The following is a 22,400-nucleotide window of genomic DNA, read 5'->3' as shown; positions in this document are numbered from 1 at the left end:
TTTAAGGCAAGTTTCACATAAAGCGGTAGTATTATTTATTTTCCTTGCAGTGGAACATAAAGGCAAAAAAACATCCTTTTGCGGTATACAGCTGCTTTAAAGTGGGAGTCCGCTGTTTTTGTTTTTTTAAAAGCCAGCAGCTACAAATACTGCAGCTGCTGACTTTTAAAATAATGACACTTACCCGCCCAGCGCGCCCGCGATGTCGGCACCCGAAGCCGATCTTTCGATCGTCTCTCGGGTGCTGCCGCCGCCATCTTGGGTATGGGAATCAGGAAGTAGAGACTTGCGGCTTCATTTCCCAGTTCCCTACTGCGCATGCGCGAGTCACGCTGCGCAATAAGGATGGTCCCCGCTGTCTCTGGGATCCGTGTGTTTCCCAGCAGACAGCGGGGGACCTTCAGAAAGGGGCGTAGATTCTGCGGAAAGGGGCATACCTTCTGCAGATATCTATGCCGGAAGTGGGTGCAGATACCTGTACTGCACAGGTACCTGCACCCCCCTCCCCCCTGAAAGGTGCCAATTGTGGCGCCGGAGTAGGGTGCCCACGTGTCCCGGATTGCCCGGGATTGTCCCTTAATGCCTATTTGTGTCCCTGGTCCCGGGCACCTTCATTCCGGGACAATACAGTGTCCTGGAATGAAAAAAAAAACATACCGCCAGTCCGCCACCCTGATAAACATTGCCGAAGCAGCCAAACAAACTGGTTGCTAGGGCGGCCCCTCCTCGCATCTAGCAACCAGTGACGTCGGCTGATCAGGCTATCCAGAGCTATCCCTGCGCTGAGCAGCGCGCCTCCGAGTCCACCCACCTCCTCTTCTCCTTCTCCGCCTCCAGCCGCAGCAGAGAGAGGGAGAGAGCAGCTGAGCGTTTTCTGTATCTCCTCCTCCTGACTCTAGTCCATGCTGCTGGTAAGCCAGGATCCACCACGGCAGCCCGTGCCACTGCCTAGTGCCAGTGCCAGAGCTGACTACTCCCGCTGCATGCAGCTTATTGCCAGTCCAGCAGCCAGCAGCCTGACTTCTCTCCTCCTGAGCCTCCTCCCACCCACGAGGGCCACAACCCGAGCCGCTAGCCAAACTTCCAGGTTTGCACACTACTTACTCACTAAAACTATTCTATGTGAATATGCATGCTTGCAATGAATCATATATTGCTTATAACAATGTTCCTTCTAGAATCTGATACTGTATGTTCGTAACAATAACATTTCCTGTTTTTTTTTATTTTATTTTTTTCCTTTATTTTTTATTTTTACATATGTATTTCTGTGTGGCAGAAAGTCTGGCTATCTATTCCAAATAGGGTGACCAGCTTGGTATTAGACCCCTTTCACACTGTGCCGCCCAGGCGGCGGTAAAGCAGCACTATTTTTAGCGCCGCTTTACCGTTGTTTTAGTGGCACTATTCGGCCGCTAGTGGGGCGGTTTAACCCCCGCTAGCAGCCGAAAAGGGGTTAAAATGATCTTCAAAGCGCTGCTGCAGTGGAGCTTTGCCGGCGGTTCTCATTCAGATCAATGGGCAGGAGCGGTATAGGAGCGGTGTAGACACCCGCTCCTTCACCGCTCCAAAGATGCGGCTTGCAGGAGTGGTTACCACTGTTTGCGTTTTTTTTTCCAAAAATTGGCAAACAAAAGTATAAAAATAAAACTTTTTTTGGGCAGGTGGGGGGGGGGGGGGGGTCTGTCCCTGAATGGCAGTTTGGAAATGTGGTCACCCTACGCCGGAGGGGGGGAGGGTTCCAATGAGCGGAAGCTCCACTTCAGGGTGGACCTCCGCTTTAACTCCCACTGCTGTCAATCAAACCATGTGAGAAGGGAGTAGGGGGTAGGGCTGAGCAGAGCTGTGTGTGTGTCAATAGACACCCAGGATTGAGCCCGCAGGTTTACCCCCTAGTTAAAGAGGAAGTAAACCCTGATGGGTTTACTTCCTCTTTTTTTCCCTGCAAAGGTAAAGCATAATGGACTACTATGCATCGCATAGTAGCTCATTATGTGTCACTTACCTGACACAGGAGCCAGCGAAGTCGCCGCTGTCACCTGTAGTCCGCCGCATCCATCTTGGTTGTGGCGTCTCTCGCAGCTCCGACGAATGACAGCGGAGAAGCCGCGATGACGTCACTCCCGCGCATGCGCACGGGAGTCGCGTCTCGGAGCTCCGACGCTGCCATTCGCCGGAGCCGCGATGACGTCACTCCCGCGCATGCGCACGGGAGTAGACAAATTTGGCAAATCCATTCTTGGACTTGCCGCATTTAGTGCGCCTGCGCGCCGCTGTCTACGGCGCATGCGCCGTAGACAGCGGTGCCCATTTTCGGGCAAATATCTCCTAAACCATATAGGTTTAGGAGATATTACTTGGACCTACAGGTAAGCCTTAATCTAGGCTTACCTGTAGGTCAAAGTTGTTTGGAAGGGTTTACTTCCATTTTAAGCAGCTTGCTATGGGGGGCAGACACAGGACGGAGGAGGAGTGAACAGCGCCGGGGACCCCAGAAGAGGAGGTTCTGGGCTGCTCTGTGCAAAACAAATGCCACAAGAAACTAAAATGACTTTACAGTCATTTGAATGTCTGTACTTTGGTGTGAACCTGTTGCTTGCAGAATAGTCTGCAGGAGCCAGAACATTGCACCCACAGTCTATTTTATGGCTGAAATGCTTTGCAGGCTCCAATGCAAAAAAATAAATACAATACATTTTTTTATCATTATGCATACATTTTTTTTCCTCAAAAGGTTTACTTAGTGTTCTTAGTGTTTGGTACTTCAAGCCACTGTGTGGTGAAGAGGTGTATGATAACACCCTGGCATGCTTGTCGCTGTGTGCTTGTATATAGTAATACTTTATTACATTACAAGAAGTGTTCTCTTTTATGTACTTTACTGACAGTTTTTAAATCTACAACAATCCGTCAGATCAGTGACCGCGCAACACTGGATTGGATCTCAGAGCGAGGCTTGGCTCTCATAGAGGAACAGGGAACTGGAGCAGGACCAATGTGAGACCTGAGAAGTTATCATGTGACCATAGATTGGTTCTCAGAACGAGGTTTGGCTCTTATAGAGAAACAGGAAAGAGAAGCTGAACAAGTGTGAAGTCTAAAAGAAGGTGAAGAGGTTGTGTGCAGCTTTTATTACTTGTGTTTTGTAGTGACATGGAATAGCAAGTCACTAGAAAAGGTACTGTGATTATTTTTTTTATTGTGGGCAGGGGATAAAGATATATTGTGAAATCTTGCCTTGGAAATAATTTTTACACTGTGGGGGACATTGAAAAATGTACAGCATTCTGTGTAATAGGTCATTAAAAAGTGACATAATGTTGTCTTCAGTATAATAAATATGAGGCAGTCTTTTGCACCCTCTGTTTTGTCTAAATATGGGAATGTGTTGCAGAAGTGCCAGATAAATGCCTCAGATGTCACTACAGTATTCCTAAAATCAGCATGGTCCACATTACTTCTTACTTTAACAACAGATTGGGGTGTTAATTTTTCTGCAAACTCGTTTACAATATTGGCCATGAAACTGCAAAAGCAGACCAACATTTGCCTATTTGTCGCAGAGCTGAAGCGTGGTTTTGCTGAATTGTAAGTGGTAAGCCACTCACAAACGTTCAGCTGCTACAGGAAAATTATGTTTTGTGAAGGTTTGGAAAAAGCACATTCATAAATGTCCTCCTGTGCAAGTGTGCTGTGAATGTGTGTGGCACTGCATTGCACTAAGGCACGCCACCATACATGCGCAGCATGTGGTAAGAACGGACTGTGAGTTTTGACTTGATCCGCTGACATCCCTTCTGGCTCCCGATCCTGCTTGCTGTCCCACTACATTGATCCCTGACTTATGGTTTGGCTGACTATCCGTTTCGGTTACTGAACTTTGGCTAAGTTTTGACTAAGGATTCATACAGCACATGCAGAACCCACCAGGATGTCGGCACTGCGCTAATCACAGACAGAGAGACATTTCCCGATCTCTGCAGCAGCACAACGGGACAATGTCTCACTGCCTGTGATTAGCGCTCTGCAGTGCCGACTTCTGGCGGGCTCCGCATGTGCTGTATGCGAACACGCCGGAGCTTATCCTTAGTTTTGACTATGTTTATTCTTTTTACTTTTATTGTTAAACAAGTGTGATTTAAAGCAATGTTCCCCTTAAAAAAAAAAAAGTTAAAAATTAAAAGTCAGCAGCTACAAATAGCAGCTGCTGACTTTTAATAATCGGACACTTACCTGTCCCAGGGGCCAGCGAGGTGGGGGAACGAAGCGCCGCTTGCCTCTACCTCCGCTCGGTGGCGCCGCCATTTTAACTGTGGGTGTCCAGCTGTGGCTTCACAACCAGGCACCCACTGCGCATGTGTGAGCCGCGCTGTGACTGGCCGTGCAATCATCTGGGACCTGTCTCGTGTCCAGATGATTGACGGGGTGGGGGGGGAGAGGCACTCCCCCTTCCTGCGCCGGGGGAAGTGATGTCAGGAGCCCAGATGCTCAAGGAGGCAGACTACGAGGGACCACATAGCAAAAGGCATTATAAGGTAAGTAAAAAATAAATAAATTCAATTAGCCTTCAGAAACTGTGTAATTCATATGTGTTTAGGTTTAAAGGGATGAGGTGGCAACTCGAGGAGGGGCATGCAGCCAGGTGGCTGGCAGGTGCCATGTGTGTACTCTGATGCCAGGGTTGGAGAGGTGCGGGACTGTGAATGCCAGGTTAGGGCAGACGTGGGGCTATAGGGTAGTAGGAGGGGCAGGTCAGGGGTGGAGTGGAGCCTTTGGCAGGAAGTGTCCTCTGTGCAACTCTCTCCTCCCTCCTGCTGTGTGCGGATCTGTTCTTGATCAAACTGTCCGGGGAGACTCCTGGCTTTGAACAGGCTCAGCAGTGGCCCAGAGCGCACACCACCTTGCAGGGGCTCCCCCGCTGGATGGACTCTGACTGCGGCTTTGAGTCAGGTCTGGGCAGCCCAAAAACCGCTACCCCCTGGCCAGTTGGTATGGCCACTTATCGGTGCCCCATCAATGCTGCCACAGAAATTAAGAAAACCATTTTTTTTCTTCAAAATTTTGTCTTTTTCATGTATTTAGAAAGAAAATTGAAAAAAAAACAGTAGCGATTTAATACTATCAGAAGAAAGCTCTATCTGTCGCCCAAAAAAAGTTAAAAATTTCATTTTGGTACAGTGCTGCATGTCTGCGCAATTGTCATTCAAAGTGTAACAGCACTAAAAGCTGAAAGTTGGCCTGGGCAGGAATGGGGTGAAAGTAACCAGTAGGTAAAGGTTAAAAAATAAAACCTGGCTCCTAACATTTTTAGCTGGCTCAAAAATTGCGCTTACACTTTGTTAAAGCGGAGGTCCACCCTAAAATGGACCTCCGCTCATCGGAATCCCCCCCCCCCCTCCGGCGCCACAATCGGCACCTTTCAGGGGGGAGGGGGGTGCAGTTACCTGGATAATCCAGGTAACTGCACCCACTTCCGGGCTAGCTCTCTGCGGAACGGGGTGTACGTTACGCCCCCGTTCCGCAAGCGCCCGCCCCCTTCAGCAAGTGCCCCGCTGCCTGCTGGGAAACACACAGCTCCCAGAGGCAGCGGGGACCGTCCGGATTGCGCCGCGCGGCTCGCGCATGCGCAGTAGGGAACCGGGAAATGAAGCCGAAAGGCTCCATTTCCTGATTCCCATACCCAAGATGGCGGCGGGACCCGGCAGCCGAGCGAGCGATCGGCTTCGGGTGCCGACATCGCGGGCGCGCTGGACAGGTAAGTGTCACTATTTAAAAGTCAGCAGCTGCAGTATTTGTAGCTGCTGGCTTTTAAAAAAAAAACAAAAAAAAACGCGGAGTCCCGGTGGACTCCCGCTTTAAATATCTTTAGTCTTTATAGTTTCCTGGTAAAAATTTATAAAAATATTGGAAACAAAAAGTAGGTGTTTGCATCTGCATTTTCAGTAGCTTATGAGAACAAATGCACCAAGTCTGTTTCATGTATTTTTTCAGGTATATCACCTCTATCTGTAGGCACTGTTTGAATGAACAACTAATATTTATCTCTTCAAACATGCTGAAAACTTCAACAATTCTCATCAGTTATAGTTAGTTTTTATTGTGTGTGTGTGTGTGTGTGTGTGTGTGTGTGTGTGTGTCTAGGTTTGTTTATATTTATTTATGTGTGTATATGTATGGTCTGGTGGAAAAGGCACTCACGGGTCTTGTACTGAACCAACACAAACGGATGTATTGGTAGACGTTTTGACAAGGCACTGCAATACCACTTCAATACAAGACCCGCGAATGCCCCATCCTCTGGACCATTAGTGCCTCCATGTAGTTCTCTCTGTCGCACTCTCTCGCTCTCTATAATATAATGTGCTAGCAATCAGGGTTTAGGCATTGCTTAATTAATATTTTAGGATGTGTACTGAGGAGTGCCAGGTACAAAAGTTCATCTCACTAGAAGGTCTTCTTGGTTGAAAAAGGTTATTTTACCTTTAAAGCAATGATAAAACTTCAGATTTTTTTTTTTTTTAACTAAAAGACAAACATGTCATACTTACCTGCTCTGTGCACAGAGCAGCCCCGATCCTCTTTTTCTGGGGTCCCCTGCTGGCACATCAGGCCCCTCCTTTTCGATGAGTGCCCCTATGGAAAGACAATTTCTCTGGGGGTACCTGTGCATGCTCGCTCTTGAGCCGCCCAGTATGCAACAGTCAATCATATATATTTTAGAGCTGCTCTATATGTTTTATATGTGCAAATTGAGCTCATATGACAGAAATGGATGTAAATAAAGTTGGTTTGTAAAAACACAAGCACCAATAATAGTGTCCAAAATAGTGCTGTAATGAACAATCGCACAGGTGAGTCCGTTTATAAAACCTCCACCAGTTGTGATACTAGCAGTTCACCTCCCAACATTGACCACTGGAGAAATAGGGTCACAAACTCGTTCCCCTATCAGGGTATATAAGGAATACGACACCAGGCTGAACTGACAGGAACGGATTATGCTCTCTCTGCGCTCCAGACTCCTCCAATTGATATGGACAATATCTCCGGTGCTGCAATGTACATGCAAATTAAAAGATATATTGTGCTCTCTGCAAGTACAGGCTTTGTTGGTAAAAATGAATACAATGTACAAATAAGGCAATGTAACCCAGTGGCAAGTATACAGCCGTGTGTAAAGTGGATCAGCAATGGCCACGGGTGACGTTCCATGATTCGCTTCCATCCATATGCGTTAGGTCCCAAGGGGCAGGGACTTTGTTAGCAGATATGGAAATTACATCAGGCACCCAGTTTAAATAGTATAGGCCGTAGAGCTGGGCGAGTTTCTCAAAAAAAATAAACTCTATTCACAATTCGAATCAAGTTTTTTTTTTTTTTTTTTTTTTTGATGGACAGTGCGCCGGTCCTGAGGAGCTGCGGGCAGGAGTTTTTAGGCGAGGCCGAAGCCGTGGCCTTGCCTAAAAACTCCTGGCCCCAACTCCTCCGGCCCGGCGTGGTGTCACCGCCAATCCTGGTGAAAAAAAAATCTACAAAAATCGATTTGCTGAGAATTTGAATCAATTTGACCTCTCAACTTGATTCAAGATTCAAATAAATTTTTTCCCCAGCTCTAATAGGCCGGTAGCTATGGAATCGGAGAGCCAAATCACATGTTACAATACTAGGGCGGATCTCCACTCTACCAGGAGTCTCCAGGTAGTGTCCACATACAACGTAATAATATATATATCCACAACATAAGACTTGTCAGGATAATACTCCTATTGAATCAATAGGCATTGAAAATATATATATATATATATATATATATACAGTTGAGCTCACAAGTTTGCATACCTTGGCAGAAATTGTGAAATTTTGGCATTAATATTGAAAATATGACTGTGCCAAAAAACTGAATTTTATTTAAGGATAATGATCACATGAAGCCATTTATTATCGCATAGTTTTTTGGATCCTTTTTAAATCATAATGATAACAGACATCATCCAAATTGCCCTGATAAAAAGTTTGCATACCCTGGAATGTTTGGCTTTGGTACAGACACAGCAGGTGGCACATACAGATTTGAAATGGCAATTAAAGTTCAATTTCTCACATTTGTGACTTTTAAATCACAGTTGGTATCTGTGTATAAAGGGTCAATGAGCTTGTTAGCTCTCACGTGGATGTCCTAAGCAGGCTAGTCACTGAGCCATGGTGACATAGAAAAGAACAGGCAAAAGACCTGCGTAACAAAGTAATGCAACTTTATAAAGATGGAAAAGGATATAAAAAGATATCCAAAGCCTTGAATATGCCAGTCAGTACTGTTTAATGCTTTATTAAGAAGTGGAAAATGTTGGGCTCTTTTGATGCCAAGCCAAGGTCAGGTAGACCCAGAAAGATTGCAGCCAAAACTGGCAGAAGAATTGCTCAGGATACAAAGGAAAAGCCCACAGGTAACCACAGCAGAAATGCAGGCTGCTCTCCATAAAGATGGTGGGGTTGTCTTTTAAAGTGGGGTTGCACACACACAAAAACAAATCATTAATATTCCTAAAAAAAAAAACTCACTTCTAAATGGCTGTTGCTAGGGGGTCCCTCGTAGTCTGCCTCCTTCAGTGCCTTGGCTGGTGACATCACTTCCCCCTCAGTGCAGGAAGGGCTCAGCTCTGCCCCCTCCCTCTTGTCAATCATCTGGGACACGTAACAGGTCCCAGATGATTGCGCGGCGCCGCTCGCGCATGCAGAGTGGGTGCCCGGCTGTGAAGCCACAGCCGGGCACCCACAGTTACAATGTCGGCGCCGCTGAACGGAGGGGGGTTGGGGAGGACGAGCAGGGCTTCGATCCCCGCATCGCTGGACCCTGGGACAGGTAAGTGTCTGATTTATTAAAAGTCAGCAGCTGCAGTATTTGTAGCTGCTAACTTTAAAAAATTATTATTATTTTTTTTTTCAAATGGGCACTCCACTTTTTAAGGAGCACAATTCAACGATACTAGAACAAAAAAGAGCTGTATGGTTGAGCTGCCAGAAGGAAGCCTTTACTGCGTCAATGCCACAAAATAGCCAATGAGGCATGTCAAGGTGTTGTTGGGCATATTGTAACCAGGCTTTTTTGTGGCACTTTTGCAGCTCTTTTTTTAGGTGGGAGGAAGTAAAAATAAAATAATGTGGTTGCATAAGTGTGCACACCCTTAAACTAATACTTTGCTGAAGCCCCTTTTGATTTTATTACAGCACTCAGTCTTTTTGGGTATGAGTCAGTCAGTATGACATATCTTGACATGGCAATATTTGCCCACTCTTCTTTGCAAAACATTCCAAATCTGTCAGATTGCCAGGGCATCTTCTGTGCACAGCCCTCTTCAGATCATCCCACAGATTTTCAACGCGATTCAGGTCTGGGCTCTGGCTGGGCCATTACAAAACTTTAATCTTCTGGTGAAGCCATTCCTTTGTTGATTTGGATTTATATCCAAAAACTGTCAATGACAATCAACACTGCGCTATCCCCAAAAACTATAAACGAAAAGAAGCTGCTAACACGATCACAAGGATATAAAACAGTGAACAAAATTCCAAATGTTACATTATAGTGTAGCGCTAAAAAAGAAAAGAAAAGTAGCCTATTTATAACTACTTAGTGATATAACAATATTATATAAGTGTCAAACTTAAATAACATTCATAAATGATGCTTCTCAAAATACACCACATTTGCATAGAATCGTGAAATAAAGTAAAATGAAAGAGATCAAATAATGTGAAAAAATCCAAAAAAAAGTCCAAAAAATGATATACAAGAAAAGGTCTCTTATTTAATTTGAATCCAATCCACACGTGAGAGGGAAAGAACCATCAACCTTCTTCTCATGAAGACCGCATACAGACACCCTGTGACGTTTCCATCACCAAATAGGATGTAAGCTTACCAGATTGAATGGATCCAAACGAATATACATTCGAAGGATCACTCAGGCTTTGAACACTCTTATATAGAGCTATCCGACATAAAAGACTCTCCAGGGAAAGTACTCAGATGTTGAGAAAATCTTCCGCTTTAAAATCCAACGCACATTGTAGAACTCATACGGAAAGAAAATGAGGGCCACAATAGTGTAAATCCGTTTAAAAAAAAGGTTTTTAATAAAATAAGTAATGAACTTACATGTATCCAATGAATCAAGCGCTTATATCATATAAAAAACAGAGCTGCAGTAGGAGTTGATTTGGATTTATGCTTTGGGTCATCAGGCTGAAAGATGAAGTTCCTCTTCATGTTCAGCTATCTAGCAGAAGCCTGAAGGTTTTGTGCCAATATTGACTGGTATTTGGAACTGTTCATAATTCCCTCTACCTTGACTAAGGCCCCTGTTCCAGCTGAAGAAAAACAGCTCCAAAGCATGATGCGGCCACCACCATGCTTCACTGTGGGTATGGTGTTCTTTTGGTGATGTGCAGTGTTGTTTTTGCACCAAACGTATCCTTTGGAATTATGGGCAAAAAGTTCACCCTTGGTTTCATCAGACCATAATACATTTACCCACATGCTTTTGGGAGACTTCAGATGTTTTTTTTTCTTTGTAAAAAAAATAAAAAAAAAAAAAAAAAGCTTCCGTCTTGCCACTCCAACCCATAGCCCAGACATATAAAGAATATGGGAGATTGTTTTCACATGTACCTCACAGCCAGTACTTGCCAGATATTCCTGCAGCTAGTTTAACCCTTTTGCCGCCAACAGCAGGGAGTATTGCACACAATCCCTCCCGTGGCTGCAGCCACCGGAATTGTGTGTGAAACTGACAGGCAGACTCCTGCCTGTCAGGTTACAGCATTCGGGCAGCGCTATTGACGCCTGATCACTCTCCCACCGCCCCCCCCCCCCCCCCCCCGCATGCTTTCGTCAGGCTTAGCAGGCTCTGCTTGCACATCGGCGGGCCTGGGACACCCATGGCAGGTAGAGGGGTTGGAGAAAAGCGCATACACGTCTGCTCTCCTCCCCTTCTTTCAGTGACCTGTAAAGCGACATCTCTGACGTCCTTTCCGGGTCACATTCTCGCTGTCCCTGGCTCATTTGCCACTGTAGGATGTTTTGCAATGTGATCTGCATTGCAAAATATTCAGTGGAGTACAGGGGAGATCCTGCATATCTCAAAGAGAACCTGTCACCAATCAAATCATCACATAGGGGACTGTTAAGTAAAAACAAAACAAAAAACAAAGCATATAACCCCCCCCCCCCACATATACACATGCGTACAAATGTAAATGCATGTGTCAGGGGTGCCTACACGTGACAACGTCGATTGCAATACACGTTACATATCGATGCGTACGCCAAAGTGAGAGCAATAATTCCAGCATCAGACTTCCTCTGTAACACTAAACTGATACCTAATAAGGGGCCTTTGAAGCGTCGCCTATAGAAAATATAGGGTACTTAATTTTGACACCATTTTTTGGGTGCAAAACAAATTTGAGGTTTGGCATGTTGGGTATATATTTACTTGGCACAACCTTGTCTTTTTATATTTTACCAAAAATGTGGGTAATTTATGAAAATACTAAAATTCACGTTAGTGTGTTTTTTACTGAAATATTGCAATTTCTAGACCCTTGCAGTAATATCATGTGACCTAAAAAATTGGAACTACCACTATTTTTTTTTCTGTAAGGTGTCTGCATTCAGAAAATTATATAATGTTTGGGGTTTTAAATGTGTGCAAAAAAAAAAAAAAGCAAAAAACGGCTCTGGCAGTGAAAGGGTTAATGTTGCTGTACTCCTCCTTAGCAGCCTCCCTGACCTGTTTTCTTCTCGTCTTTTCATCAATTTTGGAGGGATGTTCAGTTCTTGGTAATGTCACCATTGGGCCATATTTTCTCCCCTTGATGATGACTGTCTTCACCATGTTCCCTGGTATATCTAATGCCTTCTTTTATACCCTTCTCCTGACTGATGCATTTTAACAATGAGATCCCTTTGTTTAGGAAGCTCTCTGCGGACCGTGGCTTTTGCTGTTGGATGTGACTAAGATGTCAGGAAAGACCTACTAGAACAGCTGAAGTTTATTTTGGGTTAATCAGAGGCACTTTAAATTATGGCGGGTGACTCCTATTTAACATGAATTTTGAATGTGATTGCTTAATTCTGAACACAGCTACATACCCAGTTATAAATAGGGTGTGCACACGTATGCAACCACATTATTTTTTATATACTGTATTTATCAGTTGTGGTAGTACGGAATCTCCAATCCTGGGACCGGGTTTTGGGACCAGCCAGCAGTCTGGCTGGATGATTGCACAGGTGGGTCTTGGGCTTAAAACAAAGCCAACACCATGGTTCTGGGCTCCACCCTCCCGAGGAGTCCAGGCGTGTAAGGGAGAAGAAGTGTGCATGTCTGCACAGGTCGGTCTGTCAGAGCAGACAGAGGGTCCAAGCTTGTGGGCTGAAAGAGAAGCTGTTAAAGAGTGCTGAGGTACTGGGTGTACAGGAACTCTGTTAGAGAGCCAAGAGGGCTGCAGTAGAAGTCTGAGCAGCAGTGCTGCTAAAGAGAGCCAGGTGGCTTGGTATTTTTGGTTCTACATACATTACTGCTGTGGAAAGCTGAAACCCCTGTGTGGGCAACTATTTTGTTATCTGACTTTTCTTTCTTTAATAAAAGTGGGCCTACGAGCCCTTAAACGACATCTGGTGTGGATCCAGCTCACTGGTAAGCTCTACCTTTAAGCTAAAATAACCCCCAAATATTACAAGTGGTGTTCGAATGCGGGCACAAGACGGTGGAATCCGGGTCCTTGCTCTACAGTAAGTTCAAGTCAGGAACTATTGGCTGTGTGTGGAAGTGCAGCCAGGCAAAAGGCATTGTGTGTTGCAGGTGGTGTACCTGTGAATGAAAAGTCAAAATTTTTTTTTTTTTTTTTTTTTTTTTTCTCTTGCTATGAACTGTGTTTGTGTGCATGAGACAGCACAATCAGTGTGTGCAATGTGCAGGTGAGGAAAGCTTGCATTAAGAGAAAAGCAACTTGCTTTAAAAGAGACCCTTTCATTTTCCTGGACTGTTTAAAGTTGTTCTGGAGTCTCTAAGTATGGGGCGGTCAAAGCTCTTAAAAGAAGCCAGGTTTGCTGAAATGAGAGACAGAGCTCTGTGGTTGGAGGGGTTGTTACCGCCTGAACGAGCCCCATACATACCTGATCAGAGTTTATCAAGGAGAAAAATGGCTGGGGTTGTCCCTAGCAACACTGGTGCAATGAGTGCACAGGTGACTGCTGTTATGGAGAGTCCACCAGCATTTGAATCTGCAATGGATTGGTGCAAGCGGCATTTAGCAGCACTGGACCAAGCTGCAGAGGAAAGGAAGCCAACCCTCAGTGCAAGGGAAAAGCCGCTGGATGTCCATAACTGGAAGAGGGCTGTTGTTGCCCCTGGCAAAGCTGCTGCAGTTAAAACAACAGCTATTGTGAAAGATGTGAATGTGTCACAGCATGAGATGGGATCCAGCAGAGAGAAGCCCATGCGATATGCAAGGAGAGAGGCTGATCAAAGGCTGAGGATGAGAGTGGTTGCCCATAGCAACGCAAAGGAAGCCAGTCGGGCTGTCTCTGTACCATGGGCTATGTCTAATAAGGATCGTGGAAAGTGGCTTAAGGAGGAGCCAGTTTATTATGTTGGAGAGAGCCAGCAAAGTTCTGCTGGGAGAGTGCGGTCTCCCATGGCAACCGGAGTGAAATTTATGCCTGAAAGGAGCTGCAGTAGAGGTTTGGTTCAGCGTCCCCACAAAGAGGCCTGTGCATTCCGGCCAGCTGGGAATCACCAGGAGAGAATCGCTTTGGGAAAAAGTCGTCCAGTAACATGCCTGGAATGTGGCCAGCTGGGGCATGGCATGTTTTCTTGCCCTAGGTTGTGGAATACGGCTGGAGATAATGTTGCTGAGAAGGTTTTGTCTGTAGGCCCAGATTCCGGTGAAAATATGTTTGCAGTCACCCCTAGCAACAAGAAGTTTCCTGTTGTGCCTGCAGGGGGTGCTAAACGGTGGGAGATGCCTGCTGTAGTTTCATCCCATGGCCACCAGGAGGAGTTGGCCAGTAAAAGTGCAGCAGAGGACTGGTGCATAAGACGACGTACTCAAATGAAGATGGTGACACCAACTACTGCGGTGGGTAAGACTGTCTTTAATGAAGTGATGGCTGGAACTGCTGATTTTGTGTGTAAAAGGACTGGTTACGAGACTGTCCATGACGATGTGAGAGTGACCCCAGTTAGTGGGGCCACTGAATGTGCACCTGAGAATGACTTTTCCCTATATAGTGGGAATGCAAGGGTTAAAATCCAAATAGAACCTGTGTTGATGACTAAAAGTGTTGTGTTTAATGACTGTCAGGCTCAAGTTGACCATGGGTTAGGACAGCCTACAAATGCTAAAAATGCTATAAGTGTTACTGTTAATGAAAAGTTTAATGCTGTTGGGAAAACTTTTGTTCTGAAAGAACCTGGGGTTATCAAAAATGGGCCGTTGCCTGTAGCAACTGGCGGTAAGACAGCACAGTTGTCCACAGGAATCTCCAGGGAACTTCATGTGTTGGAGTCAGAGGTTGCCCTGGACAACTGCGATGTCACTCTGGTGGGACAGAATGGAACTGTACTGTGTAATAGTAATGTGTTAGTGCAAGCTGCTAGTACTAAAAATGTGCAGGTATATGGTGTATTGCAACCTGTGCTACCACAGTCTGACATGATTTACAATGACTGGTGTAATGAGTCTGCAGCTGAGCCAGTCTGTTCTTATGTGTCTCCTTGGGCAGATGGATCGGTGCTGAGGAATACCGCAGAAGGGAGCGCACATACAACAGATTGGGATAGTTGGAGCAAAAATCTTATCTCCCTGATAGATAGGGCTTTTATGCACAAAGATAAGGTGGACACGGTTTCTGCTGGGCCAGCAGGAGGGGCTGCAGAACAGCCTGTACCTGAGGGCGCGGTGGCTGCTGCCGGGGGTAACCCTGGTGAGCAGGATGAACCAAATAAGGGCATAGCAGAGACATTGTCCGTGACCCACAAAACTGAGGTTGACATGGAGTGTCAATGTGACGTCGCTGGTAATGTTCTGGAGCAGTTCACTGATGCTGAGCCTGAGAAGTTGGGTATGAGTCCAGCAATTGGCAGCGCTCTGGTGGAGCACCAGGCTGTGTTTACCTCCAGCCGGGAGGAGGTTCCGTTAACCGTTGCAACTTTTCAAGTCTCAGCAAGTGAGTCTCTCTGCATCCCCAGTGTCATGAAAATACCCAGGAAGGACTTGGGTCTGGAGTCAAGGGCCTGGTTTATAACTGAAGCATTAAAAGAGATGCTTGAACTTTGGGATGTACAGCCAATCTATACTAGTGTGTCTCCTCCACAGTCTGATGGGCTGGTACTGCGCAGTACCACTAGGTGGAGCACTGTATGGCAGGCTGTACAGAGCAAAGCAAAACAGGACAGGAATGGTTTATTCCTAAATCTGCTACTTTTGTTAAAAGTTGCCGCTACGTATGCTGCTAGATTACGTCCAGAAGAAATACTTGAGACAGACTTTGGAGAAATGGTAAATAAGCCTAAAATGTCTGTGGTTTCACCTCCTAACAGCCAGATGGGAAGCATTTCTGCTGCTATGGTCCAGTGTGGTGCTAGTCAGTTGGTGAAGGGCGCGTATACTGCACCAGTAGAAAAACCACATGAGGTGGAAGGGCCATGTGTGGACCTGAAAGCAGCAGAGATCCTGACCAGGGCTCAAACAAAGGTGGTTAAAAAGACTGGGGTCCCCAGTCCAGTGGTTGGTTTAGGTGACAAACCTAATAAGGTCCCCGGGACAGGGGAATGGACAAGGAGCGTGGTAAAAATTGTATGTGGATCAGACGAGAGCTGGCCTGTTCCGGTGGATAAAAATACAGATGGCATCAGAACGAGTCAAGTGGTAGGACAGCTGCCTGCAGAGTGGGTGAACCCAGGGGAGGTGGCGTCCTGTGAGGTTCCTGTGGGTGATGGCGGCCCTCTGGTATGTGTGCCCTCTGCAGACTCTGCCCTAGCAAATGTTGAAAAAAAAGGCGTTGGTGACATGTGCAACATTGAGAGGTCTAATGTTGGTTTGAATATGTCTGTCAATGATGAACCAAATAATGTGTTAATGGTACATGATAATGTGGTGTCCAAAGGTACAGGTAAACCTGGTAATCAATTAGTGACTGCTGAGTCAGGTACCAGAAATAAGAGGTGGGTTTCCGTTCTAAAAACTATAGAAATAGGCCCCCTACAGTCTCAGAACAGTACTGCTGAGAGAGTTTTGGGGAAACCTGGGAACCTGAAGCTTGGAGGCAGAAGGGTTGGTAGAAAGACCAACGGGAACCCATTAAGATTTCAGGAGAGGAAGTGCTTGTGGAAATGCACTCGGAAGAAAAGTTGGGAAGGTCGCATCAAAGCTCATAGCAGAGTGACAGTAAGGCTTAGAGGGAGACACCAAAGGAGGCATTGGGTGGAGTTCCCCGTTAGGAGAAGCGAGGTTGGACAGGAGGGTACTTCTGTAAATGGTATCTGGCACAGAGGTGCCAAAAGTAACTTGGGTGTTCCGCCCTCTGGGTCGAAACAAAGGGGGGGGATATGTGGTAGTACGGAATCTCCAATCCTGGGACCGGGTTTTGGGACCAGCCAGCAGTCTGGCTGGATGATTGCACAGGTGGGTCTTGGGCTTAAAACAAAGCCAACACCATGGTTCTGGGCTCCACCCTCCCGAGGAGTCCAGGCGTGTAAGGGAGAAGAAGTGTGCATGTCTGCACAGGTCGGTCTGTCAGAGCAGACAGAGGGTCCAAGCTTGTGGGCTGAAAGAGAAGCTGTTAAAGAGTGCTGAGGTACTGGGTGTACAGGAACTCTGTTAAAGAGCCAAGAGGGCTGCAGTAGAAGTCTGAGCAGCAGTGCTGCTAAAGAGAGCCAGGTGGCTTGGTATTTTTGGTTCTACATACATTACTGCTGTGGAAAGCTGAAACCCCTGTGTGGGCAACTATTTTGTTATCTGACTTTTCTTTCTTTAATAAAAGTGGGCCTACGAGCCCTTAAACGACATCTGGTGTGGATCCAGCTCACTGGTAAGCTCTACCTTTAAGCTAAAATAACCCCCAAATATTACACAGTGTATAACACTCACCCCAAGTTTAGGATGGAAGTTTAAGGAAAAAACCTTACATTGAAATGCCCATCAATGCAGCCTTATCAGTGCCATTTGCAGCCTTGCATTGCAGCCTTGTCAGTCATGTGCAGCCTTGTCAGTGTCTTTTGCAGGCTTGGCGTTTAAAAATGGCGCCTCCGAGTTACGGAGCGGATGTCCTCTGCATCTCGGCGGCGCTCGGTAGTCCTCGCCCATTCTCGGCGGCTTTTGGCTATTTTCGGCCACACTCAGGCGTTCCTTACACAGCTTCAGGCCTGGGCCCCTCCGGGACCTGACCACCAACATTGCCCAGGGCTTGCCGACTGGCCATCCCACTGAGTCCTTCTGTGCACCCATTTATATTTTAACACTATCCCCACCTCCGCCCAGCATCGTCCATCCCTCTCCACAATATATGCCCACCTCCGCCCAGCATCGTCCATCCCTCTCCACAATATATGCCCACCTCCGCCCAGCATCGTCCATCCCTCTCCACAATATATGCCCAGCATCGTCCATCCCTCTCCACAATATATGCCCACCTCTGCCCAGCATCGTCCATCCCTCTCCACAATATATCCCCACCGCCGCCCAGCATCATCCATCCCTCTCCAGGTTTCTGGGCGGGGACGGGAATATATTGTGGAGAGGGATGGATGATGCTGAGCGGAGGTGGGGATCTATTATGGAGAGGGATGGATGGTGCTGGGTGGTGATGAAGATAATTGAGTTGCAGTATGAAAATGGATGAGGATGATTCTCCACAATGTAACTCTCATCTTCACCTAGAGTCATCCTCATCCATTTTCACACTGCAACTCAATCATGTCAGCTTGTCAGCCAAGGAGAATGAGATTAAATTAAGTCCAGATCGACTACAGCACAGGGGGCACAGCAGCACACACTAACTTCACTTTTTTGACTTGCCCTCCATGATGCTCGTATCTTTATGCATGTACCTGATAGGGCTGGGTTACACTCACAGTTGACCACACCCCCTGTCCGTATCTTGGCCAATCATACTGAAAACTAGCCTTGCAGCAGCCAGGGAAGGAATAGGAGCGAGTGCTGGCCGCGATCACCTGCTGGGGGCGAAGTCAGAAAGTCTGTGCAGGCTTGCATTATTATATGATGATCCTTTTTTTGCTATTCTCTATAGCGAGCGAGCAAAGGAATGATGGGGGCGGCTAGTGTGGGGGGAGCAGGCCCCTTACATGAGTACTGCCTGTACCCCCCTGATGGCGGCCCTGCTGTGGCCAAAAACTCCTTAAGTTTTTTGATATTACCTTTTGAATGCTTGCAGGCTGTTCAACACCTACGCGCATGGAAATCACTGAGAAAAGAAAATGTATCTATTTAATAAACAGCCAAAGCATTTTGTGGGGAAAAGCTTCCCCCTTCTTTGAGGCTTGAGAAGTCAATGTTGATAAAATTACAACAGAATGCACTTTGTGACCTGTGTTAAGGCTTAATGAAGAATAATGTCTATTCATGGCACTAAAAGCAGCCCGCTGATTTTATTAACTTTGACTGATTAAGCCCTGAAGAAGAGGAAGGCTTTTTTTTTTTCTTGGACACAAGCATTTCACACTTTATTGTCTCTTATGACTATCTGACTCTTAAGGTTTTATTACTATTTGGTCTCAATATATGATTATTTCACAGTATATCCTTCAGTGGAACTTTGAACTACTTTTGAATGAATCAGAATTCCTGAGCGCTGTTTTCTTTCTGGTACTTTTGTCTTGTATGGACATTGCTCCAAGTGTCTATTACAGCAGCTGGGATTGTCCAGTGCCCTTTATTCAGCAGTGCATAATTGTGGTACTATGGATTCAGGGCTTGATTTTTTATTTTTTTATTTTTATTCACTGTTAGGTGCATGTCAGTTCCCTTGTTGCAGGTATAAAGATAAAAGATAATGTTATTTTCAAAAAAGAATAGCTCCCTGAGTTAAAAGACCCATATGCATATTTTCCTGAATCTGCAACTTGCGCCTCGACTGTCAGTGCAGTCAATACCCATAGACTTCTAAGGCGCCCTCTCCTAATACAAAAAAAAATGACAACCTAAGCGTGCAATCTTTTGTATCCAACACACAATCTCCAATTACTCCACTTACATTTTTAAAACCTGTATTTTTTTTTTATTTTTATCCTGAAAATACTACATTAAAGAATTACTGTATGTGGCGCAACCCATATGCAGTACATTTCCTTTTGAACCTAATAATTTGTTTTGTCTTGCAGCTTTATATTCAACTTTCCAAGCTGGAAATGAAGGCTATGATCTAGCGAAGTCCATATGACGTAACTGGTTTGAAAATTACAACCTGTCATGGTCTCTGTACCTGGCACAGTACAGACATACAATGATTGCTACTACTGGTTCCAGTGGACTTTGTGAGTATACACTGCATGTGTCATGTAAGATGGGGAGTGGATGAGGACACTTCTGCTATCTTACTGTGTAATTTGACTAATTACCCACACCAAATGCACAAGCTTTATACAAAAAATACACTATTAGACTCTTTGTGAAGGACTCTGTTTAATACAACAGGAAATGAAGCTGGTTCAGACAGAATGCTACTTGTGCAAATTTCAGCTAAATACATCTGGTATGAATGAATAGCATTTACTAATACTGAATTTTCTAAACTCAATTTTCCCAAGGCGTCTTTCAGGACAGCACCTGAGAGATAGCGACTCCTCCCTCCTCGTTAGGAAACACCTTCTTCCTCCAGACTTTAAAGGGAGGCGCCTCCCTACCACACTTCACTTATTGTGTTTCCTCCGGCCCGGAGGGAACACCTTTTGGGAGGGAGTCAGTTTCTCTTAGGTGTTCCTGAGGGACTAGGCTTCTTTCCCTTTTTTTCCTCCTTTAGAGACCCGCTGTCCTCCCGACCTACCCACGCCTCGGCAGCGGTAGCAAGCGGGCTCCTCTTCCCCTCTTGTGCTCGGAGAGAGCCGAAGATTCGGTGACCCGCACGTTCGTAGGCGCGGCGGGGCGCGTGTGCCGCCGCCATGTTTTTTTTCGGCGGTCGCGCCGGAAGTGACAGAGCGGGTCATCGGGTCAGCTGAAACGTCGTTTCCAGCGTGGACGCAGGGGGGAGGAGGGAGGACAGGAGCTGGTGCCTATTTCCGCTTCCGGTCCGGTGCAGCTGCATTATGGGAGTCCGGAGGTGGCGTGTAGCCACAAGTGGATTTCTGCACACCTGTTATGGAAGATTCAGCTTCTGCAGTGGTGGGGACAGGCACAGGCACCAGCAAAGCCCAGGTAAGAGGCAGCGGTTAAAGTCTGCCTTCTTTCTCCTATTTTCCTGGCGCTTGGTTTCGCGCTCTCTTTTTTTTTTCTTTCCCCCCTGGTGGCAAGGGGCCTGTCTGGGCACTAGAAGCTGACTGGTTTCTTCTCAGTGCACCTGTGTGGTGATCCCTATCAAGGCTCAGACTGGGTCTCACTAAGGGTTCCCTGTTTTTTTCCCTTTTTTGTCTTTTTCTTCATAGGCTAAGAGCTCTGACCCAAAGAAAAGATGTCCTTCTTGCAGGGCCAAGCTGGGAGAAAATTGGAAGAAAACCCTATGCAGTCCCTGCATTACTTCTTTAGTTAAGGAGGAATCAGCCTCTGTATGTGAGGATCTGGTGGCCTCTGTAAAGAAGGAGCTATACGCCACGATTCAGAATTTTCGTGACTCACTAGCAAACCCGGCTGCTAGTCAGCCTTCCACTTCAGAGTCTTCCCAGGGGTCTCTCTCAATCCCGGTGTTGGAATCTCTGCCTGAAGACCCTTCAGATAGGGAAAAGCAGTCCACTGCTCTTTCCGTTAAAGATTCGGAAGAGGAGTTGGAGGATTCTGAGGTAGCCCCCTCTAAATTCAAACTGTCCCTTGAAGAGGTTGATAAGCTCCTTAAAGCCATTCATGCTACGCTTGGTTTAAGTGAGGAGAGAAAGGAATTATCACTCCATGACCGCATGTATGCTGGGTTGGATGAGCCTAAGGGCCGAACGTTCCCAGTTCATCCGGTCATCTCTGAGGCCATTAGGAAAGAATGGCAGGATCCAGAGAAAAAGCCCTTTTTCTCCAAAGCCCACAAAAGGCGTTTTCCTTTTGAGGAGGACCCTGCAGCAGTTTGGAACAAGGTGCCCAGACTGGATGCCGCCTTCTCCCAGGTTTCAAGGTCCACGGATCTGTCCTTTGAGGACATGGGAGTTTTGAAAGATCCGATGGACAAACGCATGGATCTTTTGCTCAAGAGATCATGGCAATCAGTTATGAGCAATTTAAAACCAGCAATGGCCACAACGTGTGTAGCCAGAAATTTAGAATACTGGATTAACCAGTTAAAGTCACATATAGCTGCAGATTCCCCCAAACAGGAAATCTTTTCCTACCCTGATTACGGCAGTGGCTTATGTTGCAGATGCCTCAGCTGAGGCAATTAAGATATCAGCCAGGTCAGCAGCTCTAACTAATGCTGCAAGAAGAGCCTTATGGCTTAAAACCTGGCCCGGTGACTCGGCTTCAAAGAATAAGCTGTGTGGGTTACCCTTTTCAGGGGACCTGCTCTTCGGCCCTGACCTCGATAATATTCTTGACAGGACAGCCGATAAAAGAGATCCTTCCCGGTCAAAAAGAAAAAGCAGGTACCAAAACGTCTTTTTCGACCTCAAAAAACTCAGGATCAGGATAGCAAGTTGCAGGGCAGAAGGAAAACTTGGTCCGCCCCGAAGCCGAAGGTTAGAGGCGGAATTCTCTTCCGTCCTCCTACACAGGCCGAAAAATCGCAATGACTCGTCTCTGCGGGTGGGCGGAAGACTACAAGAATTTCTTCCGCAGTGGTCAGGGATAACTTCAAATCAGTTTATCCTGACCACTCTCGCGCAGGGTTACTCACTCGAGTTTGCCAACAACCCCCCAAGAAGGTTCCTGATTACCAACACCCCGCGGGACCCGCTATGGGCCCTGGCCATGAAGTCCTCTCTAGAGGAACTGATGCAACAGGGTGTAGTAGTACAGGTACCCCTGCAAGAACAGCAGGAGGGGTTTTACTCCCATGTATTCCTAGTGAAGAAACCGACAGGAAAATTTTGGTTGATTCTCAACCTGAAACCGTTAAACGAGTCCATAAGGTACAGGAAGTTCAAAATGGATTCAATTTTTTCAGTCAGAAATCTGTTGACGCTAGGATGTTTTATGGCGTCAGTGGATTTAAAAGATGCATACCTACATGTTCCGATCTCTCC

The 22,400-nt window shown here is 46.3% G+C and overlaps 1 protein-coding gene across 1 annotated transcript in view; it reads left to right on the top strand.

Annotated features, from left to right (window-relative positions):
• Positions 1-22,400, top strand: part of UBAC2 (UBA domain containing 2) — a 348,299-nt gene that overhangs the window by 5,777 nt on the left and 320,122 nt on the right. The window contains exons 2-3 of the mRNA XM_077482972.1: positions 2,915-3,178; positions 19,407-19,559. Of these exons, the coding sequence (XP_077339098.1) occupies positions 19,529-19,559 (31 nt within the window). The 5' untranslated portion in view covers positions 2,915-3,178; positions 19,407-19,528. The remainder of the gene's footprint in view (positions 1-2,914; positions 3,179-19,406; positions 19,560-22,400) is intronic.

The sequence above is a fragment of the Lithobates pipiens genome, unplaced genomic scaffold (assembly GCF_037356315.1).
Source record: "Lithobates pipiens isolate NorthernLeopardFrog02 unplaced genomic scaffold, aLitPip1_a1.2 Scaffold_16, whole genome shotgun sequence".
Classification (NCBI taxonomy): domain Eukaryota; kingdom Metazoa; phylum Chordata; class Amphibia; order Anura; family Ranidae; genus Lithobates; species Lithobates pipiens.
The sequence above is the reverse complement of the archived record's forward strand: the minus strand, read 5'-3'. Positions and strand labels throughout refer to the sequence as shown.